At 48.7% G+C, this 10,966-nt stretch overlaps 1 protein-coding gene across 1 annotated transcript; it reads left to right on the plus strand.

Annotated features, from left to right (window-relative positions):
* Nucleotides 1-10: 10 nt before the first annotated feature.
* ANKRD60 (ankyrin repeat domain 60) lies at nt 11-9,941 on the plus strand. The gene is made up of 4 exons (XM_004370534.1): nt 11-236; nt 5,255-5,385; nt 6,902-7,067; nt 9,640-9,941. The coding sequence occupies exons 1-4, from the start codon at nt 92-94 to the stop codon at nt 9,939-9,941; spliced, it is 744 nt and encodes a 247-aa protein (XP_004370591.1). The 5' UTR covers nt 11-91.
* The last annotated feature ends 1,025 nt before the right edge of the window (nt 9,942-10,966 follow it).

Raw genomic sequence — 10,966 nt, forward strand, 5'->3', positions numbered from 1 at the left:
CCCGGCCCGGGCACGCGGCTGGAGCGCGCAGCTGGCCGGCAGTCCGCGGGCCGCGAGCCTGTCGCCCACCCGGGCCTCCGACGCCTTCGCCATGAGGGTGCGGCTGGAGGAGACCGGGGAGATGTTCCGCGTGACCAACTGCCGCAGCGACATGACCGTGCGGGAGCTCAAGGAGGAGCTGGACCTCGTGGTTGGCGTCCCCTTCAACCTCCAGCGGCTCCAGTACCTGGACCAAGGTGGCCCCTGCCCCCGCCACAGCCCTCCTCCCACCCAAGGGCCACCTAGCCCAAATCTGAACCGGAAGTCCCAAGGGGAAGCTGCCTACCCGAGGACTCCCAAACCCTTTTAGTCAGGACTCAGATCTCAAAACAAGTGTACCTTCCCTCTCAAAACCCCAGATCCCTTGGCCATTTAGGAACGTCCCAGTCCCTCACAAACCCCGTTCACATTAGACCCTAAATCTCAAGGCAAGCCCTGTCCACAGCAGGGTCTTCATCCACAAAAGAAATCCTGCCAGTACCAGGACCCCAGTCTCAAGGCAGACCGTCTCCATCAGAGCTGCCCACGCTGAGCAAATCTCACCTGCAACAGGACCCAAATCCCAAAGCCGGCCCCGCCACAGCAGGACCCCTGAAGCCCAGATCCCACGCTCCCCATGTCTTCATAAGGACCCCAAGTCCCAAAGCCAAACATGTCCACATCGGACTGCAAAGCTTGAAATAAACCCTGTCCTTAGCAGGCCTCCAAAACCCAGGGCAAACTTTCTGGCAAGGACCCCAAACTCATTGCAAACCTCAAATCCCCAAGATGAACATTGAACATCACAACCCCAACTCCTCCAGTCAACCATTTCCATGCAAGGACACCAAGGCCTGAAACAAACTCTGCCTACCTCAGGACCACCAAACCTACAACATAACCTGCCTCAGAGTGAACCCCAAATCTTAAACTGGCCGTGACTCTCTCTGAACCCCAAATCCTCTGGTACCTTTGTCCACACAGGGATGCCAAAGCCTGAAACAAACCTTGCCTACCTCAGGACCCCAAAACCCACAATGTACCTGCCCCAGACTGAACCCCAAATCTTTAAGTTGACCATGACTCCCTCTGAACCCCTAATCCTCCAGCACCTTTGTCCACACAAGGATGCCAAAGCCTGAAACCCTGCCTACCTCAGGACCCCAAAACCCACAACACATACCTGCTCCAGACTGAACCCCAAATCACTAAGCTGACAATGACTCCTTCTGAACCCTGAATTCTTCAACAAATGTACAAGAATGCCAATGCTTAAATCCTTCCCCAGTCCTCAGACTGACCATGTGAATATTAGAACCCCAAATCCTCTAGCAGCTGTGTCCACACGGGGGCATCTGAGCCCACCTCAGGACCCCAGATCTCAAAGCAAACCCTGCCCATACTGGAACCACAAATCCCCGAGCTACCCTGGCTACAACAGAGACCTAAATTCCAGAGCCAACTCTACCCACACCATGACCCTAAATTCCAGGGCAGATATGCCCAATTTTGAGCCCCCAATCTCCAGACTAACTGAGCATCAGAACCCCAACAGCCAACTCTGTCTACATGAGGATGCCAACATCCAAAATGAACCTTGTCCACGTCTGGACCCCAAAACTCAAAGCAAACTCTGCCCATATCTAAAAGCCAGCCCCCCCAAGCTCACCGTGACTACTGCACATCTGGACCCCAAAACTCAAAGCAAACTCTGCCCATATCTAAAAGCCAGCCCCTGCAAGCTCACCATGATTACTCCAGAAGCCCAACCTCAAAGCAGAGTGCCCTCTTAAGGACTCCAAAACATGAGACAAACCCTGCCCACATCAGGACTCCAAAATGCAAACTAAGCCTACCAGTATCTGAATCCTATACCCTCACACAAACCCTGTCTCCCTCAGCTCCCCAAAGTTAAAGCTAATTGTGTTCATGTGAGGAAAGCCAAGGTCATAGCAAGCCTTGCCTACATGAGGACCGCCAAACTCAAAGCAAACTGCTCGTATTTGAAACTCAAATCCCTTAGTCAACCTTGTCCACATCAAAACCCCAAATTCCAGAGCAAAGCCTGCCTATATCAAGACCCCAAATCTCAGAGAAAATCCTGTCACCATCAGGACCCCGAAATCCCGGGGCAGACTTGCCCTGTTCTTGTCCCCCAGTTGCCACGCTGACTGTGTCTACATCAGAACCCCAAATCCCCAAACAAGCCCCTCCCACAAAAGGACTCCAAATCCCAGAACAAACCCTTCCCGTGCCAGTACCCCCAAACCCAAAGCAAACCTTGCCTTCATCAGAACCCCCAATCTGGAGCAAACTCTGCCCTTGTCAGGACCCCAAATCTCAAACCCTATCCACATCTGAACCTCAAGTACTGGCACTGACCCAGGCAGTCTCAGACCCAGGTCCCCAGCTATGTTCTTGTTCACATCAGGAGCCCACAGCTAGCCCAGCCAGAATCAGAACCCAGCACCCAAGGCTCCCCGTGGCTAAGTCAGGACCCTGGAGCTCCCTGTCCAGACAAACCCCACATGGTGGTTGCCCAGTGGAGGTTAAGGATCCTAGAGCCCGTCTCCTCATCAATCCCCTTCCCTAACCTAAGGACTGTGGCTGTCCCTGTCCCCTTTCCCTACAATATTTAGGATATGAGAGCAGGAGCAAAGCCCCTGGGCTCCATCATCTTCCCACCCGGTTGAAATCAACGCAAAATACTTCAAGAAAATGAAAATATAAAAAAATCTCTGGGCTGCTGCACAGAGAATGTGAACAGCTGATATTGCAGAGAGACTGCAGTGGTACTGCAGGGGCCGGGAAGTGATGGAGACAGACTGAGATCTGAGAGCCGCCTGTCTCCACACCCTGCCCTCGCCCCAACTGCCTTCCTAATCCGTACAGCAGAGCCCTTTCTGTGAGCGGATGCTCGGTCCGAGTCCCCCTATAGATAGGATGCATACAGAAGGCCAAAATACCTTCCCTTGTTCTCTTTCAGATAGGCTAAGTATTTGTAACGATACCCTTTTTTTTCCTATACGAGTATTTGAAAGATGCATCGAGGCATTTCTGAGGCTTCATTTGGAAAGAAATGTACTGTATACTGAGCCTAGTCTGTATTTAACATGTTAAAAATGAAGTGAATTACCAAAGGACTCAGTAAGAGTTCCAAAACAAGTAATTTGAAAATTATGCACCCTGAACTGCACATGTCTGGCACCCCTGGTGCTAATTTATTTACACGGATGAGCTATGCTGAGCAATAAATTCAGGAAAACTAAGAGGGAGTGAAGGAGATGGGGTAACTTAACACTGATGTCACAATCCTATCACTCAACAAGCACTTAGCAACTGCGAGAAGGTTGACCCCTCTCTGCTGTTGCAGTCCTTACTGTTGATGGCCAGCGAGAGAGAAGGTGCTACCATGACATTGTTAGAAGAAATTTAGGCTGCTGCCTCTAAATGATCAGATAGCACCTCTTCTGCCCCCTCCAAGGTTGTGTGTGGAAACCTTGAGACGGACCCATCTGAAGGGAGTTAGCAGATTCGTATACTAGGATCAACTTTACACGTCTCTTGCTAACACTAATAATTTATTTAGCTGGTGATAATTAGTATTTGTCTAAGCCGAAGGCAGTTACTGCCTGCCTGTGCAAAGAGCATGTGCTCTGATTTCTGTAAGAAATACTCTTGTATTTCTCAGGGAAACGCAGCTCTACTCAGTATTTTCAGACTCGTTAGGGAGTGAAGTTGTCTTACTTAGACTGGTTACTGATTAACCTTCATGTTAGAACCACACATAGGAGTTTACTAATCAGTATTCCCTGTCTACATCCACCCTCTTGAGCTCTGGTAACCCAGTGGTGTCAACCAAGAACCGAGTGTGAAAAGAGAGAGGTGCTGAAGGGAGGCAGGCCTGGGTGCAATCCAGCTTACTAGCTGTGAGAGCCACTCCCTAGCCACAGGAGCCTCAATCTGCTCATCAGCAAACGGAGATACGAACCTGTCTCTTAGGGTTGTCATGATGATTAAAGAATGTAGGTAAAGTACTTAGTAGGAAGCACTGAAGTACCTAGAAATAGTACTGAATTACTTAGCACAAGTACTGAAGTACTTAGCACAAGTACTAAAGTACTTAACACAAAGTAATCATTTGATCATGAAACCAAGACATTTATAAATTCCATTCACTTGGAATATGTGATCATCCAACCTGGGCAGAGCTAAAACTTTACCTTTGTGGCATTGCTTATGAGAAAAGCAAATTATACCATTATTCTCAAGTGAGATTATAGGTGGCCATGTAAGACAATGTCTATGTGTGTGTGTATTTAAAAAGGTAAACTAAATACAACTATACTTTTCCTGAAATATTCTATAATTCCCTCCTACTAATTCTGAAGGTCTTTCCTGGAGAGTATGAATTTATGAAGTGTGAGTAGATCCACTATCCTTTCTGAATAAGGTTATGCCATAGACGAAAGGAGCAGGAACACCACAAGTTCAAATGATGGTGAAGGTCAACATAAGATTCTGACATTGCCATAGGTTCTCTCTCAACTGGGGTGATTTTGTCAATGTCTGGAGACATTCTTGTTCCTCATGACTGGGCAAGGGATACTATTTGCCCCTAGTAGCTAGAGACCAGGGATGCTGTTAAACATCCTACAGTGCACAGGACAGCCCCCTCCCCAACAAAGAATTACCCATTTCCAAACATCAACAGTGCCAAGGTTGAGAAACCCCACCGTAGGCTACGATTTGGAAGAGCCAACAAATTTTTGTCATTGTTATCCTTTTAGCCAGCTAGTGACGACAATACCCAGAGTTAGTACTTTAGTTCAACGTATATAACTTGTATAACAACATTGTGCTGTGTCTGTAATATATAGTTCAAGTTTAAGTAGTTCCGTTTGTAAAGTTTGCCTCATAAAATGACTTTACCGACTTGTGTATTTTTTCACAATAGGACAAGTTATAATTACAGAATTTTATAAATCGTTGCCATTGGTTTTTTTTTGTTTTGTTTTTGTTTTGTTCAGCTTCTATCTGAGATGAGCCAAATTAATTTTCTAAAAAGCATTAACGACAAAGCACAGGCTCGTGTGGAATCATCAAATGAGATTGGTGTTCACGGTTCTAAAATTATCTTTGCGGTTTCCAAGGTCAGATAATCTCTTAACTTAACCAGTGTTAATAGTTTATCTTTAATACCCTTTTCTTTTAAAAGAAAAATTATTCCCTGTAGGAGTTTTGATGGATGACGCTACATTAAAGTTCCATGATGTTGTTCCTGGTGGAATTATTTCATTATGTATCTGGCACTATGATGGATGGACAGAACTGGTTTTGGCGTCTGTGGAAGGGGACCCCAGTAAGGTATTTTCTTGCTTCTTTAAATGGGGATTATACTTTACGAAGCAACTTAAATTGTGGGGGGAAACACCACTGAGTCTTTCATGTGAATATCTGAGCAAATAAAAGTTTCAGAGTAGGGAAAAAGATAACAAGGACTCATGTCCTAATGATCAAACCCTACATCAGGTGTTTCTAGTCACTCTGTCAGTTTGTGGTTTCACCATATGGGCTTATTTATGATTCATAACCCACCCCAAAGGAATCCGGCAGTGCATATTCTATTCATGTGTATGTTTTGTAAAGTTGAAAACCCAATTTGACACTTAGTGAAGAACTGCAAATGCAAATGGCTTGGAAATGCACAGTCCCAAGCTGGTCTTCGTGTGCAGGGCTGGGATGGTGCAAAGATGGGAAACCCAGGCAGAGGGGCAGTGGGCACTGCCAGGCCTTGTGCTCGGTTCTCAGCTGGGCTCGGGATGAGTGTGGGGTGGGGGGTTGGCGGCAAAGAAAACATCGAGTATTTACCCAACAGTGAGGATGACTCACTTTCATAAGAGGTGGCATAGATGTTATAGAACATCTTTCTATAAAAGGTTCAGACAAAAGGCTATGAGGTTGTAGAGGAAAGGAGATAAAGTCTACTTCCGGCTGGGAAAGTGGTCAGGGAAGGCAGGGTGCAGGAGGGGTGTTGGGCTGGGCCTGGGAAGGGTGGGTGGGCGATGCAGGAGCAGGGCTGGGATTGCACCGACCCATCTGTTTGTGTGCATCAGGCCCTGGAAGGAAACGTGGGTCCCATGCCAGCTATAAGCGCAGTCTTTCCATTCTTTCTCCACTTTCTCTCCTTTTCACCCTCCCCAGTCTTCTCCTACCAGTGGTTGAGTCCATCCTGGACATGGGTCAGGATTGTCATCTCCCTTGTCTCATCCACTCCTACATTCTGCTCCTCCCACTGCCCTCACACCTGACCCCAACATCTGGCACAGAGTTCCTCCTTGATAGAACCCATAGTCTTCCTCCCTTGCCCAAAGATGATTATCTTACGGGGCCATTATTCATCTGTGAGTGGAGTTCAGAGTGTTCCAAAAATTAACAGAGACAATGGGTACAAAAATAGATCGGAAGGTCAGAATCCACCAAGCCTCCAAAGAATTTTGTTCCCCTCTGGGGAGGCCATTTCACGTAGGCTGGTGTCTTCCTTAATGGCCAGAATCACCTTCCTCTGGACACCCAGAAAAGCTATTTTCTGTCTTCAAAACATCGACAGGAAGAATTTCCTGCCTCCCAAGCCTGACGGGTGGTAAATTAATATTTCCTGAACATGCATAGAGCATTAAACAATGTCCTCCCCAATCCTTCCCTGGGTATTTTCCAACCTTTCAATTAGGGTTTGCACCTATCTGTTTCCATCATGGGCCTTAATTTGGTGTTAGAATGAACCTTCTCCCAAGAAGGTCCAGTCATCCATCTAGCAAAATATTTCTCTACTTCTCAAGAGAAACTTGAACTCACAATATGGTAATCCATTTGTCTTGCCCAGCTATCATGTCTAGGTATTACTGAAGATTCTTTCTACCGAACTGCAAATTCGGAACATTTCAAAGGCAAGCAGTGGCAGAAATGGACATCTCAGAGAGCCTTCGTGGCGTTGTATATTACATCACACAGAGGTCACTTGGATGCAGTACAATACCTTCTAGAACATGGTAATTCTCATAGAAAGCTTAGCACATTCAAGGGTTGGGGTCTGTCGGGGCAGGGAGAACAGCGTGGTTTATCTGCCTGGTCTCTTTGACAGTGGTCTTCTGGCCCCACTTCTTGTCAGTCACCGATCATGGTCTCCATTGGGACTCCTGGTTTGGGAACGTTTCTTTAATGTGCCAGGTAGAGGCTGTGTCCCCTCTCTTGGCCAGGTCGCAATAAGATTCTTTCTGTTGCAGAGAGATGGAAGTTTCAGGACAGTAAGATACAGGGGGCAGCCAAAATGGTGTCTTAGGTCTTTCCAATCGAACATATGCTGAGAATATTCCCTTGTTGCTTGCGTTATTTCCAGCCCCACCTGGAGCTGAGATCCTGCAGTGGTCCGACAGGTGTTTACCCCAAGCCTGCACTGCTCTGTTGGTGGTTGGCAGGCTGGCCAGTCTTCTTTCTCTGCACATCTCGTTATTTTCCTCTGGAGACGTCTAGTCCAAACTGTCTTTTTATGTCTCCTCCACCAAAGGGCAAGTTTCTCTTTCTTTGAAGAAACAGAGTTTTGCCAGCATTGTCTCCAAATTAAGGGGATTGGCATGAGAAATTCTGTAGGAGCCCACTTCATCTTCCCTTGATGTTGTATATTTTTGGTGAAAGATGCCCACCGATTGAGGTGTAGACTAAGAACAATAGTCAATTGTTGCAGGCTCACTCCCACCCACCTTCTTCTCCGGAAAAAGGAGGAACGTGCTACATGATGTTTAGCCACTGGTTTGGGGCTCAAGGGGTCTTACCCAAGGGTCTGCCATATCAACTTGCCTTCCACTTAGACCCCTTTCTTTCCTACCTGTGTATGGCCTTGGCCCAGCCTCTCTCTACTCAGCCTCGGCTTCTACCAACCATGGTGGGAAGTCTCTTGGGCAGAGGACATCTGCGGAGGCTGATGGGGCCATGGGTTGGGTGCACTAACCTCAGCTACAGTTAAAGGTTGCCCCAACTGTATCCTTTCTCTTTCTTCCTCCCATGCATTCTGCGCTCCCCTCGTTGGAAGATGAAATATGGGCTCTCCACAGCCCAGCAGTCCTTTAAGCTCATAAAAAGTCATTTTTACCCTGATGGAGCTGTGACGTATTTGAAAGCACCCGTTAAAAAATTACAGCCGGCTTCACAAAGTTTTCTGTACTCGGCAGACAGCCTGCTGAGTGGGGGCGCCATGGCCGACGCCGGTGTTATGAGGACCTAGTTAAAACTTTTACCTCATCCACCAGCCATAGCTCATAACAGCTGTCTCCCGAAATGTCAGCTGGATTTAATTGAATTGCCTTGTTTTCTGTGTCATGATATTTGTTACCCAGAATTTGATTCAATTCAACAAGTCCGTATCGGACACCTGTCATTAGCCCGTCCACCTGCAGCAGGCGGTGAGGGATTCGATCGAAGTGCGATGTGACCATGAGTCAGCTGCCCGTCGTCTGTCATTTCCCGAGTGCCTGTCTTTTCCAGGCATCGCACTGCGTGCTGGGGATGAAAGCAGCCGAGATCAAAACAAGCATGTTGTCTGCCCTTCTGGAGCTGGTGAGGGGCTGCCAGCAAGTTATGACAAATATTTCCAGGGTCCCCCGTCTACAGGGTGCTCTGAAGGAGTCCGGGGTCCACTAGGCAACAGACAGGGGTCCGGTGGGGGCTGGATTAAGGACAGTTTTTTTGAGGAAGTGAATGGAATTTGAAGAAGGGTAATAGTTGGTCTGGAAAATAAGGGGCGAGAATGAGAGAGAAAGAGAGTTGCTAGCAAAGAGATCAGTGAGTGTAAAGGGCCTGGGGCAGGATATATTGAAGGAATAGAGAGAAGGCTGGTGTAAATGGGGCATGAGGGTGGAGGGGGCATCAGGGGGTGAGGCTGGAGCTGTAAGAACCTGGGCCGTTACCCCAAGGACAGTGGGATGCCAGTGAGGGGACCTGAGTAGGAGATCCATGTGGGCATTTTAGAAAGATCATTGGCTGCTGTAAGGGGATCAGGCTGAAGGCGAGGCAGCCTCCCTCGTTATTCTCGGCACAAAGGGATACTGTTGCCATCAAGTCGACTTTGACTCATAGGGACCCTACAGGACAGAGTAAAGCTGCCCCATAGTGTTTCCAAGGCTGTCATCTTTACGGAAGCAGACTCACATCTGTCTCCCTCCGAGAGGCTGGTGGGTTCGAACCGCCGATCTTTCAGTTAGCAGCCGAGCGCTTAAGCACTGAGCAAGCAGACGGGGGATAGTTGCTTTTATTTAAATTTTTTTCGTCGTGGTAAATATGTGTGTAACAAGATGTTTGACACTTCAACCATGTTCACTCGTACGGTTCAGCGGTGTGAAGTATGTTCATCACGTCGTTCAACTATCACCCTTATTTGTCCCGAATCCTATCATCACCCTTCACTGCAGCTCAGGGTCCCCTAAGGGCTGAGACCTCCAGGTAGAGGTGGGGTTTTAATTCTCCCAAGAATCCCCTTCACCACCTCAGCCTCCTCAGCTTTCTGTTCTGGAAGGTGTGTTCCACGGCCAGGAGGAGGGCCTTCCCGCAGCCTGCTTTCTTGTGTTACAGGCGCCAACTGTCTGAGCAAGTCGCCAGTCGGCAGGACACCCCTGCACGTGGCTGCGGCCATGGGCCGGGTGGACTGCATCAGCCTCCTGCTTGACTATGGTGCCTCCATCAATGACAAAGACGCAAAGGGGGAGACCCCCATCTCTATCGCCCGCCGCTTGAACCGCAAGCAGAGTGAGCGGCGGATGTTCCTAATCCACTGGATGGCTAAATCAGGAGCCACGAGCTCCGTGGACAAAGCCACGAAGAGGGTGTCCCAGCGGGCCAGGTCTGTGCCAGGCTCCAAGAAGCCCAACGCGTAGTCCCCACCGGGCCGTGCACGCATGAGCCTTGACTCGGGGACCCGACTCCACAGTGGCCCTTGGTCATCGCCACAACCAGAAAACATGGCAGTTCATCTGACTCAGGCTTGAAATGATCTGTCCTGTTTGCAAATGACCCTAGGAGGGTGTTGATGGAGCGGATCAGTTTGTGGTCATTTGGTAATCCATTATGGGCCTCTCTGGCTCCGATGGCGGCCCTTAATTCTCAGCTATTTCTGTGTTGTACCCAGGAGCACTGTTTGGGGTGATGGGAACCAATCACCTCCTCTCCCTTCTGGAGGGCGTCGAATGCATCGGTGTAACAGATGTAATAACAGTAATGACAATAGTACCATTGTTACTGTACAAAAGAAGTGCCCGTGGATGTCAGGAGGTCCTGCGCAGTGTGGGCTTGCGTTTCTGTTTGTAAAACCCACGGGACGAGGTGCTCCTACAGCTAATAATGCTCCAGAAGTTTCCTGGAGCCATCTCTGAGGGGTCTGCCTCTCGAGTTGGGCAGAAGTGAAGCTGGCGGTGGGGGCAGAGAGGAGCAGGGGGAGCTTGCTTCTCCAAACACGTTCTTCAAAAGGGGCACCTATTACCGAAAGATTGGTGGTTCAAACCTTCCAGCTGCTCCGAGGGAGAAAGATGGGGCAGTCTGCTTCTGTAAAGATTTACAGCCTAGGAAACCCTATGGGGCAGTTCTACCCGGTCCGATAGGGTTGCTATGAGTCGGAATCAAGTTGGTGGCAATGGATACACGTTACAGCAGCTCTAGGCTGCACGACTGTGCTGGCAGAGCCCTGCCCGCCCTGTGGACGATGAAGTGAGCTGGGTGTGGGGCTCAAGAGGGAAGGGTGAGGACTGGGGCAAACTGATGTGCATGCCCTTGTCTGAAGAGGCTGCTAGATCTTTCCAGAACCAGACATCTGGCTTTGTATGTGATCACTCCTGGTTTTTGAATGTTGGCTTGGGTTTTGGAAGTGCGTGATACGAAAAGGAATGAGAAGATGGGAGTTGCACTC

Source organism: Trichechus manatus, unplaced genomic scaffold (genome assembly GCF_000243295.1).
Source record: "Trichechus manatus latirostris isolate Lorelei unplaced genomic scaffold, TriManLat1.0 scaffold00008, whole genome shotgun sequence".
NCBI lineage: Eukaryota > Metazoa > Chordata > Mammalia > Sirenia > Trichechidae > Trichechus > Trichechus manatus.

Bases quoted from the DNA above. Each gene is read 5' to 3' on its own strand.
- ANKRD60 (XM_004370534.1), top strand. From the start codon at position 92: ATGAGGGTGCGGCTGGAGGAGACCGGGGAGATGTTCCGCGTGACCAAC. The intron at 237-5,254 runs GTGGCCCCTGCC...TATTCCCTGTAG, and splicing joins GCTCCAGTACCTGGACCAAG to GAGTTTTGATGGATGACGCT. The intron at 7,068-9,639 runs GTAATTCTCATA...CTTGTGTTACAG, and splicing joins ACAATACCTTCTAGAACATG to GCGCCAACTGTCTGAGCAAG.